The 18,651-nt window shown below is 36.4% G+C and overlaps 3 protein-coding genes across 7 annotated transcripts; 2 read left to right on the forward strand and 1 right to left on the reverse strand.

The window, feature by feature from the left end:
* The first annotated feature begins 282 nt into the window (after window positions 1–282).
* On the forward strand, window positions 283–8,106 carry LOC105165120 (protein IWS1 homolog 1). Of its 2 annotated transcripts, XM_011084009.3 has the most exons (11): window positions 283–589; window positions 852–1,341; window positions 2,789–2,905; window positions 5,069–5,289; window positions 5,382–5,511; window positions 5,594–5,656; window positions 5,772–5,849; window positions 6,235–6,323; window positions 6,433–6,498; window positions 6,619–6,772; window positions 7,704–8,106. In XM_011084009.3, the coding sequence occupies exons 1-11, from the start codon at window positions 570–572 to the stop codon at window positions 7,800–7,802; spliced, it is 1,527 nt and encodes a 508-aa protein (XP_011082311.2). In that variant the 5' UTR covers window positions 283–569; the 3' UTR covers window positions 7,803–8,106. The 2 variants fall into 2 exon arrangements, with proteins under 2 accessions (XP_011082311.2, XP_088737976.1); XM_088881850.1 differs by lacking the exons at window positions 283–589; window positions 852–1,341; window positions 2,789–2,905 and adding an exon at window positions 2,988–4,607.
* Window positions 8,107–10,364: 2,258 nt separating this feature from the next.
* On the forward strand, window positions 10,365–16,287 carry LOC105165122 (phosphomevalonate kinase, peroxisomal). Of its 4 annotated transcripts, XM_011084014.3 has the most exons (12): window positions 10,404–10,499; window positions 10,600–10,684; window positions 11,051–11,104; window positions 11,188–11,338; window positions 11,927–12,024; window positions 12,244–12,353; window positions 12,441–12,493; window positions 13,385–13,771; window positions 14,308–14,412; window positions 14,781–15,008; window positions 15,394–15,516; window positions 15,837–16,287. In XM_011084014.3, exons 3-12 carry the CDS (start codon window positions 11,097–11,099, stop codon window positions 16,101–16,103), a joined length of 1,530 nt encoding a protein of 509 aa, XP_011082316.1. In that variant the 5' UTR covers window positions 10,404–10,499; window positions 10,600–10,684; window positions 11,051–11,096; the 3' UTR covers window positions 16,104–16,287. The 4 variants fall into 4 exon arrangements, with proteins under 4 accessions (XP_011082313.1, XP_011082316.1, XP_011082317.1 ...); XM_011084011.3 differs by lacking the exon at window positions 10,600–10,684 and having other exon boundaries at window positions 10,365–10,499; XM_011084015.3 differs by lacking the exons at window positions 10,404–10,499; window positions 10,600–10,684 and adding an exon at window positions 10,711–10,785.
* Window positions 16,081–18,290, reverse strand: LOC105165121 (Tetratricopeptide repeat (TPR)-like superfamily protein). The gene has a single exon (XM_011084010.3). The coding sequence runs from the start codon at window positions 17,998–18,000 to the stop codon at window positions 16,180–16,182; it is 1,821 nt and encodes a 606-aa protein (XP_011082312.1). The 5' UTR covers window positions 18,001–18,290; the 3' UTR covers window positions 16,081–16,179.
* Between the last annotated feature and the right edge of the window lie 361 nt (window positions 18,291–18,651).

Consider the following 18,651-nt stretch of genomic DNA (forward strand, 5'->3'; position numbering starts at 1 on the left):
TTTTAAAATATATTATGAATAAAAAAATAAATTTAGAAGTGTTATCGACATAACAATAAAATTGATATTGCTATTTCATAACTGTGGTTTGTGAGAGACAAAGACATTATCTTATATATTAGTATAGATAACATTCAAGACTAAACCCACCACAAGGTCCAAGCATGTCGGGTTCGGGGATGATTTCGGATAAAACCCGACCCGTTCCCAAGTCGTTGCGGGCTTCTCGTACCTGGTAATTGACAAGCCCGCGGATTTTCAAACTGTCAAATGATTTCTTTTCATTTATAGTTTGGAGCAACTGACCATCAAATTATTTTACACATTCTCTGCATCAATTGATCGTACGGTCAATTGCTGGACTGCATCGCCTCCGTCATCACAAGCAGATAATCTTGAATTTAATACTATTTTCACACATAATCCAGCAGAGTATCAAAAGCACAATACAATCGTTTTTATATAATCGCATTTATACACACACTACCGAACGCATAGAATAGGAGGATTCACGCACCGCTGGATTTCTTCACTTGTGCTGTAGTGGAGGATAATTTTCCGAATCAATCATGGGTTACGAAAACGATCCGTAAGTCCGGCACCCCCAATTTTGGAACCAGGAATTAGGGTTTTAATTGATCGATTTTGAACTGTTTTATGTGTAAATTCATGTGTGTGTGTGTGAGAGAGAGAGAGAGAGATTAGGGATTTTTATGCAATTGAGGTGACCAGCCAGTCAATTGCATGATCCCATTTGTGTATGTGCTTATCTGTGTGTGAATCGGGGTGTTTTAAGATTGAATTAGGGTTTGTTTATGTTGAATTGGGGTTTTTCTCTGTGGTGAATTTAGTTACCGTGATGAAGATGGCGAGCCATTGATGGACTTTGATGAGGATATCCAATCTGATCGGGATGAGCCTCAGCAACATTTCCTGGACGATGTAGACGATGCTGCATATGATCGCCGGGACCGATCCCCAACTCCAGTGTACAATGACTCTAAGGCGAAGCCACGGAAGCGATTGATCAAAAAATCGTCCTCTGGTAAAGACTTGGGTCCAGTCGATTTTGGATTGGATGACGATGAGGGTGGTGCTCGAGGGGATTATGGTGGTGATGAGGGTGACATGGCTGGGATGGTGAGGGAAAACTATTCAGATGGTGGAAAGAGGAAGAAGGAGGGAGGGGAGAAGAGGAAAATTCTGGAGAAGAAGAGGAAGGGGGAGAAGGGGGTGAAGAAGTTTAAGTTTAGGCAGAGTGGAGGAGGAAGAATGAGGGATCATGAGGCCGATCCCGAAATGAAGGAGATGTGGGACACTGTTGCTGGTGGTGATTCTGAGGTTTGCCTTGTCCCTTTTCCATAGTGAAGCTGGAGTTTTGAGTGTGAATTTCATTTTCATGCGTGTTATTTGCCTAGTGAAGTGAATTTAATGATCGTTTGGTGGTCCGTGTAATCCGGTTTGGAGTTTATTGGATTCGGTGGATTTGTTGATGTGATTTTTAGACTTTTTCAATAAAGGCGATGAATTTATGAAAATTTGGTGAAGCTGTGGGGTAGGGTATTGTGTCTATATGTGCGTGTTGACGGTTGATTCTCTATTTATGCGATTTGGATGCAATGATTGTTTGCATTGATTAGTTTCTTGTGAAAATGTATGGGCAAATGTATTGAATGATGCATTTTCGCTGATTTTTCACAGACCTTTTGGATAAAGGTTGTGGTTGCTGTTGATAAATTTTGTGAATTGGGTTATCTTTTCTTGAGTTCAATTATAAGTGAATATGAGCCCCCTTTTCAATTTTGAGAATATTAATTGGGAAATTTTGTTTCAACGGGTGGAGGGTGTGTTTGTGTGACTTTTTGTTAATTTGTGCAAGTACCAAAGGATCCTTTGGTTTAATATGGCAATCACCTCTTAGTGAGATTGTATAATTTAAAATCACTAGAAACTGAAAATTATTTGTTGATTTGGAAGCTATTATGTCATGTAGTTATTTGGAAAACAGTGGCAATATGGCTTTGTTACTAGTCATGGTTCAGAAATAAATAATATTCGCAAAAATAGCTCTGTACTTTCACATTATCTTAATGCAAATTTGATTTGCAACAGCTTGATATGTATTCTTTCTCTTAATATACATCCATTTTGCCATCCAACTAGGAAAAGGTCTTCAATGTGAAGTACATGATTCCGCTAACATTAGTAAGGAATGAGTTTGTTGGAACCAAGCATGGTTGAGTTAGAAATGATGCTTCTTGAAGCTATATATTCCTCATACTTCTATGTTCTTTCCCATTGCAAACTATCGCCTCATGGGGTTTGATTTAACTTTACATCATTTAATTTGTGAATAGGATTACTTTAAAGACTAGGTGAATATAGAAATGGTTACTTCATCGACTACTGATACTTGTAGATTTTCCAGCTTGTAAGTTACAAATAAAAACATTCCTGGACGGTGATAGGCTAATACATATCTTGGGATGAGAGTGAGGGGGGTTCGCATAGTAGATGAGGAGATAGTATTTTGTCCTCATTTGATGTAAAAGTATATGTAACCAATTTTGTATCCTTTGCTATTTACTTCTTCACACAGACACTTGTTTTTATAGGGTGTGGGTCGATTACTCATGATCTTCCCTTTCCCATTTCTCCTGACTCTCTTTTTTTTTAAATCAAGTTTGCTGCTACACTATGTAATTGACCAAATGAGCATCTAACTGAATGCGGTATTTATAAATTTAAGTAACACATTGTTTGTTGATTTTGTCTCAAAACTATCTAGGATGATCAAGAGGGTCTTAGGACCATGGATGATGATAACTTCATAGATGACAGTGGTGTGGACCCTGCTGACCGGTATGGAAGTGGCAATGAACATTCTCCAAGTCGTGCTCCGCAGGTCTGGATTCTATCTTTGTTGGATTACATAATAGAGTTATAGAGTACTGTATACAGATAAGTTTTCATTATGGTAAGTATTTTTGTCATTTCTGTAATTGTCAATTCCAAAATTCCATAATCTGTTGCTTTCATGCTTGTGCTTCTGCATTCAAACTGCATGGTGAGGTGGGTTTTGTGGATGTCACAAAACTGCATTGAAAACCAAATGTCTTGTTTGACATGGAAACTAAATATTTTTCTCTCTGTATTATGAATGACGGTCAGCTTGACAATGAGTTTTGTACCCTCAAATAGGCTATGAATGAACCAATTTATTGATGATCAACATCAGTTTTTGGCTGTTTGACTTGTTTTATATGAATTTATAGAAGAAAACTGCACATGCTTCAGAAAGATGTCTAGGCTTATTTGCTTAGTTAACACAAAATATTGATGTATTGAGTTAATCTGAATCTATATTGTATACTAAAAATGCTTTTCTTTCTTCTCTTCTCCGTCACATAACCCATCCCACCAGTTAAATCTCCTTTTCCTATTATGCAATTACTTTTCATAATTTCGTGTGGAGAAATCATTAAGATTTGAACACTTCTAATTTTTACCCAAATGAACATCTTCCTGCCAATAATATTTAATACTAGTTGCTCACATGCTCTATCGCTGGTTTCGCAATTTAGTGCTGTAGAAAAATCATGGGAGGTGATCCCTCCCAATTGGGAACGAAAATCAAGTATATGTCCTCGCTCATGATGTTAATTGCGTTGCTTTTTTAACATGCTGGTTAATACCAATCCATTACTGAAATCTAGGATTTGTGCTCACTAATAGCGTTCACTATCAAATCTATTTACGGTTCCAGTACTGCTTCTTCATTCACTTCCCTATTACACATGACAAAACACCAACCGTAAGACAGTCCGAATTCTTAATCAAAATTTAGTCCCCATAAATAGTGCTTACCTCTCTCTCACACGACATATATATAATCGCATTTCACTCAATCTTCTATTTCCCATTGAGTTTCAAATCCTTAGAAGTTCTTTTGCTATTATATTGGCCTAAGTCATCCTCTTTCATTTTACTTCTAGTTTTGTTGATTTTGCAGGAATCTTTTAAGTTGACATTAATACATTTACAGGTTTTGTATATAGGGAGTTTAGGGAATTAATTGCTTCTTTCCAAAAAATCTTTTGTAATTTGAAAATGTCTTTATCCGAAGTCTAGCCCCAGCAAATGCTATTTATCTCACTCATGTATCCTAAAAAACCCCTTAACTAAGCCCCCTCTCTTAGAATAAATTTGGATAGACTTTTGCAATGAGCTCACGTACACGAGAAAGGTTGCTTGTTAATTTAGTATCCATAAATGTCAGAATTCATTTTATTTTGACCAGGATTTTGTTGATTTTGCATAGATTTCTGAAATCCACATTACTTTATAGGATTTTGAATATAAATATAAATTGGTTTCTTCGGGGAAATTTCTTTTTTAATGATGAAAGCATTTGTAACCGAAATGTAGTCCCCACAGAAAATGCTTGCCTCGTATACATCGCTCTGGCATATATACCAACCCCCTTTACCTTTTACCTTCACCCACCGCTTGTTCTCTTTCTCTCCTCTCTCTCGTTTTCTCTCTTCCCTTCTCTGATAAAGAATTGGTTATATAATTTTCCAATGAGTTCCAGATCGAAAAGAAAGGTAGTTACATTATTTTCTTGATTTTTTGCATGGATTTATGTAGTTTTGATTTATTGTTTTACGCTTAAAATGATATCTTTTACTAGATTTTGATTTTCGGAAGTTTATGGATTAGTTGTTTCTTCCTGAATTTCTTGCCGTTAAGGTAACCAAAATCCAGTCTCCCTATTGCAATTCACTTCATTTCTGATTTTGTTTTCTGTGAGATATCCTCAAGCCCTCTTACCTTTAATCACTTCCCCTGACTCTTTGCCCCTCTCTCTAACAAAGAATTAACTTATACTCTTTCGCTTGATGCAAAAGGTTTTCTGCTATTTCTTGCCATAAATTACTGTCATTTGTTTTATATCAGCCGGAAATTTGCAGGGATATCTAAATTTGACATTTATTCATTTAAAACACGTTGATTATAGGGATTTGGGGCAATTAATTGGTTTTGTTACTTGCATGTTATTCTGCAGGCTGAAGAAGGAGAAGAAGATGAGGAAATCAAGGAACTCTTCAAGGTGGGTAAGAAAAAGAAGAAGAATGAAAAAAGTGCTGCAGAAATTGCTCTGCTGGTTGAAAATGTCATGGCAGAGCTGGAAGTTGTGGCAGAAGAGGATGCTGAACTGAATCGGCAGGGAAAACCTGCCATAAGTAAATTGAGGAAGCTATCACTTTTGACAGACGTCCTGTCCAAGTTAGTTGTTTGTTCTCCATTTTTTTTCTGTTTTCATATTTCAGTGATTTGGATGTTTTAATTTGCTTTTACGAGGATGGCTTCTTGTGCAGAAAACAACTGCAGCAAGAATTTTTGGACCATGGAGTCTTGACTCTTCTGAAGAATTGGCTTGAGCCACTACCTGATGGAAGTTTGCCGAATATGAACATCCGTGCTGCTGTTTTAAAGATCCTGAATGATGTATGGATAGTATCCATTTGTTTTAATGTATATGTAAATAAAAAATTGTTTGGAGAGTAATAGTTTATGGTTGGTCCTGCAGTTTCCAATTGACTTGGAGCAATATGATCGAAGAGAACAATTAAAGAAGAGTGGCCTTGGAAAGGTAAGAGTTTGCTTAACATAGCAATGATTATGTTATTTTATCTTTTTCTTCTATTTTTCAACTTTTACATGCTAATTGGAGGACTAATTTTCATGGCTGTTTGACATGCGGGCAGGTTATTATGTTTTTGTCAAAATCCGATGAGGAGACCACAGCTAACCGGAAACTTGCTAAAGAGTTGGTTGATAAATGGGTAACATAATTTTTCATTTCCCTTTCCTACTAATCGGAGATTTGACACATCCAATTCTACTTTCCCTTTTTGTTTCCTTTTATTTTTTTTCCCTTTGTGTTCATTTGGATGAGTGGGATAAAAGAGAAGAGACTGTTGTATATTAGTCTGTCGAAGTATATTCTGTGGTCTTGGTAGGATCAAAGGGAACTTAATTTAATAATTGATAACTGATATTTGATATTATTCTAATTCTGGGGCTACAGATGCCAAAACTTTTGGACAATTGAAAATCTCCCAAACTTCTAATTGTAACTTCCGGAAATTTGAAATGTCAAGTGGAAATCTTCATGCTATTTGCTTACAATTATTTTCTAATCACTTTTTCTGAATGTTATTCATACAGAGTCGACCAATTTTCAATAAGAGCACAAGGTTTGAGGACATGAAAAACTTCGAGGATGAAAGGGTTTTCAGGAGGCCGCCTGTTAAAAAGTACTTGTTTTCTACTCAGTAATGAGATTGCTTGAATGTTTACAAATCAATCTTCATGCTGAGGGCCTTTGCTAATCTTCTGCTAAAAAGCGTTTGTTTTCTTCTACAGGGTGATGAATAAAACAGCAGGAATGTCATCTCGAGATGATGACCTTGATTTAGCTGAATTTTCGCAGTAAGATGTTGCTTCCTTTCTGTTGATTTCTTACATGGAGAGCAAGTTTGACTGATTGTATCTCTAATGTTTCCATTTCCATGTACAAATCTAAGTTTTTGCCTGTCTGCCAAATCGCAGGGGGTCCAAATCTGGCCAATCATCATCTAGGCAGCATGCCTCAAGGCCCGAAGCAATGTCCATGGATTTTGTGGTGCGTCCTCAATCCAAGGTTGATCCGGATGAAGTTAGGGCCCGGGCTAAACAGATGGTACAGGATCAGCGTCGCGCGAAGGTTCGTAGCTCTAGCCCCTTTCGAAATGAGTCTCATATGGAAGCTAAGGCTTCACAAGAATTAGGGCCTAATTTTGGCATTTTAATATACTGTAGATTCAGGATGGGCAAAGATATATACTGCTGGTGCCAAACTTACATGGTCACTTTTTATCTGATTTTGTTGATTTGCATATGCATATCTCAGTGCCTACCTTCTAATTCATGAATGCTTTTCATTTTTTAACTCATGAAGTGCATCTTTTAGCATCCTTATGTAGCAATCAGTATTGTGTTCTTGTGCTAGGCATTGCATGCATTTCTTTGATAATATATCTTATCAAGGGGCTTATGTTTCTCTCTATTTATTTTAATTTATAACTGTGAAGTACCTTCTTTTGTGACTATATTGGTACTTTCTTCATACCCTTCAGTCCAGAGGTTGGCTTAGTTGGCTGTGTTGGTGGGTAGATGTCTAGTAGAATTTGTTACAGAAAAGTTGACCTTTTCTCTTTCATTTTTCTTTTTTTTGGTTTATGTATTATAATGCATAATTATCGACAAGAATGAACCTTCTTAACTTTTTCATATCCATGGTTCTTGCATTGATCAGGCCGTGAGTTAGCTCCAAGGATGAACTGGTGTTATTTGAGTTAAAATTAGCACGAGTTACTAGAAACTAAGAAAGTTAAACACATAATTTAGATTTTTCCCAAGGAAGACTATGTTTGTGCCTTTATTGATTTTATTGTTTTATGAAGAATGGTCATATCTTCTTTTGATTCCAATTAATCTTTGATAATTTACCTTCCTTGGTCTTGCAGTTGGACTAAGGATATATGGTCTTTAATGTCCTTTCAAGTCCTGTAATTCTATGATAATTTACTGTACGATCTTGACTTCTTCAGTATCTGGCCACCGTTTGCTTACTCATAACCTTTTTACTCTTGCAGATGAACAAGAAGTTACAACAACTGAAAGCACCAAAGCGAAAGCAGCTACAAGCTACAAAACTCAGTGTGGAGGGTCGTGGCATGGTGAAATATCTTTAGTCGTCTTGCGTGACAATTAACTAGGGCAAGGGCATACAGTATCATGAAACGCCTAGTTGTCTCGTTGGGATGAAACCGTTGGAGTACAGTCAATCTGATTGGTGGCTGCTGGCGCATGGTCAATGTGGAGGCTCTGGTGGATTTTCCAGTTAGAGGTCTCAAATAGCTGGTGTTTAGTTGAGTACCTAGTATGTTAAGTTTTTCTTATTCTGCCAGTCTACTGTAGGCTTCTTAATGTGTTAAAATAACTACATACTCTCAACTTGGATTTCGCTTATATTCAGTATCTAATTATCTTTTCAAACTGGTTTGGCCCTTGGATTGCTGCTGATTGCTTACTTCACTTCTTTATGGTTGTTCTGAATGTGGAGTTACTTGGATGCATAAATTTTGCTTTAGGCTCCATAACATGTAAGGTTCTGTCCTCCTCCTGGAGGGACTGAAATCGATATGTTCTCATTCATCTAGTAAATCTTTCACTTGGTATGCATCCTCAATAGCCTTGAATTTTTGAACTATCACGGTTCAAGTGAGTGAATTCTTGATCTTAAGATGGGCATGGTAAAGCTTCCAGCCATCCAAGACCGCAGGATCATAGGGGGATGGGTGGTGAAATATACCAGCCTTTTATAAACCAGCGGTAAGTGATGGATCGAATATGTTGCATCCACTTCACTCAGAATGATGCAGTCAAATGCCTGTTTGGTAGGTCCGGCATTTCTCTCTTTCTCCTGCCCACAACGTCATTCTAATTAAATTTTAGTTGGTGCTTTTGTTTGTTTCCTCCCTCGTCTCCTGCCCTTATCTACGCAAATCTGACCCACTATTTTGGTTTTATTTGGGGCTTTTGTTTACTTGCACTACCTTATTTCCAGGTCTTTTCAAACACAATTCTGATGCAGTTGTTGGCTTTGGTGGTGGTTTTGTTTGCTTGCTCCACCTTATTTCCTGGCCTTTTGTAACGCAAATCTGATTCAGTTTATGGCTTTAGGTGGTGATTTCACTTGTTTCCTCCTTTTCTACCTTTTCTTAATGCTGTTCTGATCTTTTTTCCCGGGAGTGGGAGGAGCATTGCCCCATCTTTTGTTCCTTGAAGGAAATTGCAATGTGATACCTAGGTTGTTCAACAAAACTGTAGGATTATCGGTTGGTTTAATTCAAACCGCTACGCAATTAGCTTAGCGAGTTAAGAGTGGGTTGAGTTGGTATTGGACAAGTAAAAGAAAATTACATTTTAGTAATTGAGTTTGTTTTTATGCTTACGTAATTATAGATTTTCAATCAATTCTTTTTGCTAATCACAATAAATTCGCTAAATTATAAACAGATGTGTTTATTTGTTAGACAAAAATAAATGTTAAGGGTACTAAATATAATTTTTTAAATTATAGGAGGTTTACGTGTAATTATACTAAATAACATAATTATCCATAATATATATGTATAAATATGTACATGAGATTAATAATTAATTAATTCTTAATTATTGGTAATTTTCTATATCTTTTATACTATTGATAAATGCAAGAACTTGAAATAGATGATATTATTATTTTTTTTGTTTTATAATCATCTTAATTTATTTCAAATAATGTTTGATTGATATTTATATAATTATGACAGGTTCTTATATAATCTAATTAGAAATAATGACTTTTATTTTCACAATTTTATTTATTAAAAAATTGATATTTTTTTATATTTGTGTTTTCTATAATAAATATATAACCACGAATAAGTGTCTATATATTCATAAAAAGCATTAAAAAAAACATGTTCTATCTAATTTTATGAATATATGACTTCATTATATTTTTATTATACATCTTCTATTAGTTTAGTATAAGATAATTAGTAAAAATATAGACTATATATATAGGTTATCTAAATATTTGCACATAATTTTATATAGTTATTAATATTAATAAAATAAATAAATAAAAAGTTATTTTCTAAAACTAAAATGAGAATGGTCATGAACATACATTTTTTAGAATATTGATGATGACAATTTAGTTTTTATATCTTTCCATTATCCAAAATAAAAAGTTTTTTTTAATAAAAAAAGAATCATGCACTGTTCTCATTATATATATAATGCAATAATAATAAAAATAATTAAAATTATTCAACCATCATCATTATTATTATTATTATTATCTTTTAATTATTTATGAAAATCACCAATTTTCAATATAAATTATAATTAGTAAAATGGAATGCATACTATTTATCTTGCTATAAATATAGACACACATATATAAATTAATTGATACAACTTGTAATTTACAAAAGTATAATTAAAATTAAAATATAGCATAAAATTAATATGCGTCATATTAAATATTTAAAAAATTAAAAATTATTAAATTATTGATTGAATTTATTTTTATATAAAAATTAATTAATATAAATAAAAATATCGTATTTTTTATTATTTAGATTTAAAATACAAGATATTTCTAATAATTTAATATATAGTAAATTTTAATATAAAATCATATCACAATATTCAAACTAAAAAATTTTCCAACTCGAGCCGAACTTCAAGCCGAGTTGGCTCAAGTTAGCTGTCACCCCGGATCAGTCGATGTGAATTCAAACACCAGAACTGTGACTGTAAGTTGCGGAAAGTAAACCACCACTGCGTTAGACATTTCCTCTGCCTCCCCCACTGGCAGCTGACTTTCCTCCCCGGTAAACGCTTCTCCTCTCTCCTATACGATGTACATTACGCTTATGAGTGTATAGCGCTCAAGATCATTTGAATCAGCGATTTCAGTTGCTTTTTTTGCAGCCCAGATTTTTGTTCACCGCGTTATATCTAAATTTTGTCAACTGGGACTGTTTCTTGAGAGGCCCTTCAATTGGATTCAGTTTAGGTTAATATTCCCCCCCCCCCCCCCCCCTTTCTTGGGCTATTATTTGCGGGATGTAAAATTTTCTTGTTTACTATTCTTTGGCTGCTGAGGAAACGGAAGTGGTATAGCTTTTGGTTTGATTCTTTACAAATTTCAGTTAGTAGTAAATGAAGCTAAAGAATTAGTTCCTATTGGGCTTAATATTTAATTAGATCAAGAACTTGATTCAATGGCGAGGATGGAAGTTGAGAATCGCACCCTTTTGGGGGGCCAAAAGGACTGATTAACTGAAAAGAAGAATCATCTTTTTTTAATCTGTTAGTTTATTTTGCATTTGTGGATCATTTTTACTAGTTCAAAGTGAATTTAGTTTGTTTCTTGGCACAGTTGAAATCTGACAATCAAGGATCACCAGATTGAGAACTGCAGAAAAATGGCTATGTGAGTCTGCATCTTCAATCGTTGTTTTGTTCTGAAGTTCTTGACGATGATCATTGACCTTTTTCATTATAACTTGCACGTAGGGTTGCTTCTGCTCCCGGGAAGGTTTTAGTGACTGGTGGATACCTCATTTTGGAGAGGCCTAATGCTGGGATTGTACTAAGTACAAATGCTCGATTTTATGCAATTGTAAAACCGCTTTATGAGGAAATTAAACCTGAAAGTTGGGCGTGGGTATGCTATACTTTATGAGAATATAATTGTGCTTTTGAGATGAAATTTGAAATTTTGCTTTGTTGTCTTTTCCTGTTTGGGTTTCTTATTATGTGGGTTCTTAAAATGATGAATCTTTGTAATGTTCAAATTTGTTTCTGTTACAAAGTTGATCAGTTTAGTTGCGACTGAATAAGAAAACATTTACACATTGCCAAGAACAGGGATTTTCTTGAGTATTGCTGAAACAAACTGTGATCATAGACAAATTTGTTTGGGAAGAACTCGAGATTAAGCAGGAAGTCATGTCCAGAGTACTACAGTTTGCACCCCCCCCCCCCCCAAATGTTGATCATTTCAGTGTAATACAATAGTGTGAAACGAGTTTGTCTGTAATTGCTAGATTTTCTGTGGTTTAGTGGTATTACTGTGAGCCTGGTCCTTAAGGGCATGCCTTCATGGACTTGAAGTCAGCATATTTTATTGGTTAGTCGTTTTCATTCTGCATGGAACTCCAAACTGTTGAAGTACTTGATGTGTTCTTTTTCCTTGTAAATAGGGGTGCTCTTTTGTAGTGTATTCTCTTACTGAATATTACATTTATATCAGGCATGGACGGATGTGAAATTGACTTCTCCTCAGATGGCAAGAGAAGCTATGTACAAATTGTCGCTTAAGCATCTCCTGCTTCAGTGCGTTTCTTCAAGGTGAGCATCACGAGTCTGATGCTTTTCATTAACAACATTTGCATGTGAATCATGCATAAACTTATAAATCAAACATTTTGTTGGTGAATCAGGAAATAACTTATAAATCAAACCTATCTAGTTCTTTTGTTTGCTTTGACATGTTATCCTATAGTACAAATCAACATCACAGGGTCAAAATGGTTTGAATCAAAATTTTCTTGTCTTTGCTAACTTCAGTGACTCAAGGAACCCGTTTGTAGAGTATGCACTGCAATATGCAATCGCAGCAGCACGTGCCACATTTGACAAAAATAAGAAGGAAGAGTTGCATAAACTGTTGTTGCTAGGTCGTGTCTGATACTGTGCTTCTATCTTTCTCCTAAATATAATTGAACTTCAGGAAAACTTATGTTTGTTCTGGATTGGTCATGCAGGTCTTGACATTACAATATTAGGTTGCAATGAATTTTATTCATATAGGAATCAGGTAATTCACCTGCATAACAATATTCTGGATATTTTATGCTGCAGAACTTTTAGTGGCTAAGTCGTCTGATCTTCATCGCAGCACTTAATGTAGTCAGATTCTCTTCCTGAAAAGTTAGTTAGTCAGAAGCAAAAGTTTGGTGCCTCGATATTGATTTCATCACATTCGCCGCATTATTGAGATGAAATTAAAAAAATGCATTATCACATAGGTGAAGAATTAAAAAAATGATGTATTTTTGTCCGTATAGTCCTTTTATTACCATCTCTCGCCAACTTCTTTTCGCACGTAATATTACTTTTTCCAAGTTCCAGTAAAAGCTCTGGAACTAGTTTGTACCCACTAGGGCTCTATGATGCCTCTTGGCCCTTACAAGTCTTCAGTTTCCAAAACGAACAGCACGTAAATACAACTTCTATATTCTCCAGAGAAGGGAATATAAAAATGAAGTAATGGTGTCATATCAGGAACTGTACCAATTGTTTATTTGGTATTAGTCTGTAGGTGTGTTTTTCACTTTGTTGGAGTGTATTTGCAAATCTCATCATGTTGTGAATATGATACTGTTCCACATTCTATTATTGTGGAAATTTGGAATTTGAATATCCTTGTACAAGAAAACTCACTGGATACAGAAGTTGCATGGATTTTGACTTATGTGTCGTAATGGATGCCTTCTGCCTCATAGACAAACGGCCAACAGAATTGGTTTCAGTCCTGTCCAGTTAAACATTCTATTTTTCCGAGTTGCACCCTATGCTAAATGAGATCCCTGCAAGAATTGTGTGCTTTTATTTATTTGTTTCTCGAAGTAACATGTTCGCAGACATGAGATGATACATTATTTCACATGTCTGCGTAATTTGATAATGAAAATGTCAAGTTGTGCAGATCAAAGCACGTGGGCTTCCGTTGACTCCGGAGTCATTGGCTTCCCTTCCACCTTTTACTTCCATTACCTTCAATGTAGAAGAATCAGGTGGGCAAAATTGCAAGCCTGAAGTTGCCAAAACTGGATTGGGCTCATCGGCAGCTATGACAACTGCCGTCGTTGCTGCTTTACTTCATTACCTTAGAGTAGTTAATCTTCCTTCCTTGGCCAATGGTCATCTTCAAGGGAATGAAGGGGCTAAAGAAATGGATGTTGTACATATCATTGCTCAAACAGCTCACTGTATTGCACAGGGTAAAGTGGGTAGCGGTTTTGATGTGAGTTCTGCTGTTTATGGCAGTCAGCGGTATATTAGGTTTTCACCAGAAGTACTTGCTTCTGCTCAGGTATTCATCACTCTTTGGTCTCTAAGAAAGAATTCTGATTTACTGGTGAATTGTATTTGATGCCAAGTTTCTTCGCATCATATGCTATTTACAGTTGCTTACCTGGTGGAAAAATAAGCAAAAAACTCACACGTTTACATTCCAAGTAGTTCAATAGCATATAGAGTTTAGGTCTAATTATTAATGATCTTGATATCGACAGTCTGAGATTTTGGTATCTGCAGTACTATTCATATGTCTCATTACGGGCTCTGGATGGCTCAATTTGACGGGAATAATTTCTGACAATAAAGAAAGCCGTCGATTATCCATTACATGATTTTAATGTTTGTGAAGGGTTAGGGCTTAGTTCTAATACACTCCTGTAACGAATCCTCAAGGCAGTAAATAAATAATCATCAAACTTAACAAAACAGGCCATAAAAAACTACAGGTTTTGCTAGGAGAAAGTGTTTTTTCGCTCTTTAATGAATTGCCTTAAATGGTTGCTAAAGCAATTGGTATTGACTGCCAAATTGCTCACTATTGTGTAACAGAATGCTGTTCAAGGAATGTCGATAGAAGATGCCATAGCTGATGTGCTAAAAGCCAATTGGGATCACGAGCGGACTACATTTTCATTGCCTCCGATGATGACTCTAGTAAGTCCTGTAAAAACATGCTGTTTAATGCTTTTTATATTCATGTCCTTACATCTATTTCTGTCGAAAGGATATAGCCATACAGAACTCAATCCCACTAGTGCTAATTGGTTCCGAAGCTAACTTCTAAGAAACCAAATAAAGATGAAATTTTTTTCTTGTCATTGTGGATTTCCATGCGTACGACTGGCTGAAACTAACTGAACATGAACCACCAAGCATGTGCTCTCTTATTCAGAATCTTTATGAACAATGTAGTGCGTGCATTTGAAAAAACATGGGGGTGGAGTATATCAATTTGTGGTACTTTTTTCTGTGGAATATATGCTTCTTTTAAAGTTGCTTGACGTAATTTAATGTATGTGCAGTTACTAGGAGAACCAGGAACAGGTGGATCATCAACACCCTCAATGGTTGGTGCTGTAAGGAAGTGGCAAAAGGCTGACCCTCAGAACGCTTTGGATACATGGAAGAAGTTGTCAGAATCAAACTCTGCCCTTGAGTTTTACCTCAGCACCTTAAGCAAATTGGCAGAAAATAATTATGATATTTATAGAAGTGCCATTGACAACTGCAGCAAGCTAACATCAGAGAAGGTACTCACTTCCATTCTTTCTAATCTATCTGGCATATGCTATGGATGCATTCCGTTCAAGATGACTATAAATTGCATGATTTGGTCAACCATTTAATCGGGCTTCTAAACCAATCAACTGAAATTCCATCTCAGATGACAAATTTAAGCTTTATTAGTGATGAAGTATGGCAATTATGAATCCAAGCTTTAAAGAAATAACAACTATTTGTGAAAATATTTCTGAATGTCTATCCTCGCTAACTAAGTCCCACCATGGTTGATGGCAGTGTAACCCACTCTCTCTCTCTCATGGCTGCATATGCAAGCGACTTTAATATTTTTTTTTCCTTATTAAGCTCCCTCATGAACACTCAAAATTGATATTTTTTTATTTTGTCTTATAGTGGGCAGAGGGACTCACTGAACCAAACCAAATAGAAGTTGTCAAGGCACTATTAGGTGCTAGAGATGCCATGCTTGGTATCAGGTGTAACATGCGGAAGATGGGCGAGGCAGCTGGAATTCCTGTATGTTCTTTTATGCTCGTGTCTTATTTGGTTTCTCTGTATCTTGTATGTTATATTCCTACAACGCTTCTCTATTTGAACAGAAGCTTAATTCTACCTGCATCTGGATGGCATTCGAAAGAATTCCGCTTATTTTCAATTTTATTTCCTTTGTCTTGTTTCCTTTTGTTCAGCTTTCCAATTGGATGCAAAAGCCTTCTGCCAAATCCTTTTGATTTACTCTCCTCTATATTCCATAGAAACTCTCAATTGTCCACTACAATAATCATCACTCTTTCTTTTGATTTGACCATTATCTTTGTCATCTATGCCTTTTGCAGATAGAACCTGAATCACAAACTCGACTGCTGGATACAACAATGAACATGCAAGGAGTCCTCTTGGCTGGTGTTCCTGGTGCGGGTGGGTTCGACGCAGTCTTTGCTGTCACCTTGGGTGCTGCAAGCAGCAATGTGTTCAAAGTTTGGAGTTCACTCAATGTTCTTGCCTTGCTAGTGAGAGAAGATCCTTGTGGGGTCCGTTTAGAGACCAATGATCCACGAGCAACACAAATCACAACTGCTGTTTCTTTAATGCACATCGAATGAAATTTGCAACTACTAGCAAACGGAGTTCAGGTAACACATTGTAATATTTCCAACTATTCTTGAAAAAGAAACATATTCACCAGTAGTCTTTACAAGAACAAGTCCCATCTCTAAAATGGTGGAATACATTCCTATCCCTGACGATAATTTCGCGTTCATAAATCACCGAAATCAGTTTACTGTATGTGTGACAATCACTACACATCCTAACATTTCTTGCTATTCTTATGGGACTCCCCTGAGATGTGTGGATGAGTGAAAATGCAATTGCCAACTTCTGACTATGAGAACTCAGCCTCTGTTTTTTCTCTTCTTCATCCACATCGAGCAAAACCTGTGATGTATCTGGAGAATAGCCCTCGAATTTCAACTGCCACTCCATTTGGTGAAGCATCTCATAGATTTCATAGCACTGAGGATGAGACTTATCGTTCGAGACGAACTTGTGAACCTTTCTCTTCACCTCAACCGAGCTCGATCCAGGTACTTGGCCTAATCCCATACAAGCCATCTTAACCCTTGTCATGGAGACGTCCTGCCATCTTCCAGCCTCCGCATATATATTTGACAGCATCAGATAGTCACCAGCGTTTTGTGTCTTTAGCTGGAACAGATGTCCTGCTGCTATCTCCCCTAATTCCACATTCTGATGAACCTTGCAAGAACTCAGGAGACTGCGCCATATAACGTCATTTGGCGCCATAGGCATGCACTTGATGAGCTCAAAACCTTCACTGATCTTCCCAGCCCGCCCCATGAGATCAACCATGCAACCGTAGTGTTGGATTGTTGGCTCTATACCATGCTCAAATCTCATTCTGTCAAAACACCTCATACCCTTTTCGACTAACCCTGCATGGCTACAAGCACTCAAAAGTCCCACATAAACAACATCGTCTGGCTTCAATCCTTCCCCAAGCATTTGCTCGAAAATGTTTAGGGCTTCCTCACCACGGCCATGATTCGCCAGCCCAGAGACTACTACAGTATAAGAATTACGATTTTTCCTCACCGTTCTCTGAAATAGAGACATCCCTTTATCTAGGCTTCCACATTTGATGTACATATCTATAAGGGAAGTTTGAACTGCCACATTGAGTCCAGACAAGTTCCGAAGTAAGTAACCATGAGTTGACCTGCCCAAATCAAGGGCACCCAAATGAGCACAGGCAGAAACCACACTCACCAAAGTACTCTCCTCAGCTCTCCAACAACCCTCAAAGTTCATCTCACCAAACAGGCTAAGGCATTCATCCCACATGCCCAAATTGGCATAAGCTGCAATAACTGCACTCCAAGAAGCTACAGTCTTGCGATCCATCTGCTCAAATACGGCACGAGAATGCTTTATCTGGCCACATTTCCCATACATGTTGATCAAACTGTTCTGCACAAACACATCTTCCACAAATCCCAGCTTCAAAACTTGCCCATGAATCTGCTTTCCTTCTTCAACAGCTGATAAACTCGCACACGCCTTTAGGAGAGACGGGTACGTGAAGTTATCTGGCTCTACTCCTACTTCAAGCATATCAAGATATGTACACAAGGCTGCTTCTGAGTCGAATTCCTTTACATGTCCTCTGATCATGGCATTGAACTCAAATGAACCGGGATCATATATTTGCTGGAAAATCGAGCACGCATAGTCCATGCTGCCCCATTCTGAGAGAGCACAAGTTGCAATAAGATTGCTGGCACAGAATGAGCTACAGAAGAATCCCAACTTGAGGATTTGGGCATGGGCTTGCTTGAACTCCTCTATGTTTGTGCATCTCTTGATAAGGGATATGCATTCTTGTTCCTTCCGATTGATATCAATTTCTGGGATTTTTGAATGATGATCATGTGCTATCAAGAATTGCTGGGGCTGATTCAGGACAGATGCCCCCACCATACTATCACTACATCATCAGATACTGGCTAATATGTTCTTGAAATTTCTGAGGAACATAGAAACAGTAGAATCAGTATCATCTTTGTACTGACCAGGAGATATTAACTCACAATAATCTTGAAATAATAGAAGCAGCAAGAGCAAATACAGAATCAAAATAAAAGTATATAAAGACTATTTTTATTTCATGTTATTCGATTTTTCTAAGTTTGAATCTCCAGAACTGTGATGTTATTGGTTGGACTCATTAGAACAGTTATGAGAGTGGGGAAAGGCAAATGTGATCCAAGAGATTTGGAAAGGGAATTTCAGCCACAAGATTTCCCAGGTAATGTATTTGTAGATATTAGTGGATAGGATAATGCTAGCATAAAAGATGTGGGGTTTCATATCAGGAAATTACAATGAGTTATTTTGAAGTTTAAGTACAATTATAAATATTTTTTGGTTGTTTAAAAAATTATTAATATTTTTTTAATTTTAAAGGTCGTCTAATTACTAGTCCAATCTATCCGTTCTTATTAGGTTTTCAATCATTTTTGTAGTAAATGATAAAAATGCTCTTGTGTATTATAAATTATAATTTTACTCATTTTTTTACAATTTTCTAAATTATTTTATGGACTAAGTGGATAATTCTTTTTGTAAATT

Source organism: Sesamum indicum, linkage group LG6, assembly GCF_026168435.1.
Source record: "Sesamum indicum cultivar Baizhima isolate 11 linkage group LG6, ASM2616843v1, whole genome shotgun sequence".
NCBI lineage: Eukaryota > Viridiplantae > Streptophyta > Magnoliopsida > Lamiales > Pedaliaceae > Sesamum > Sesamum indicum.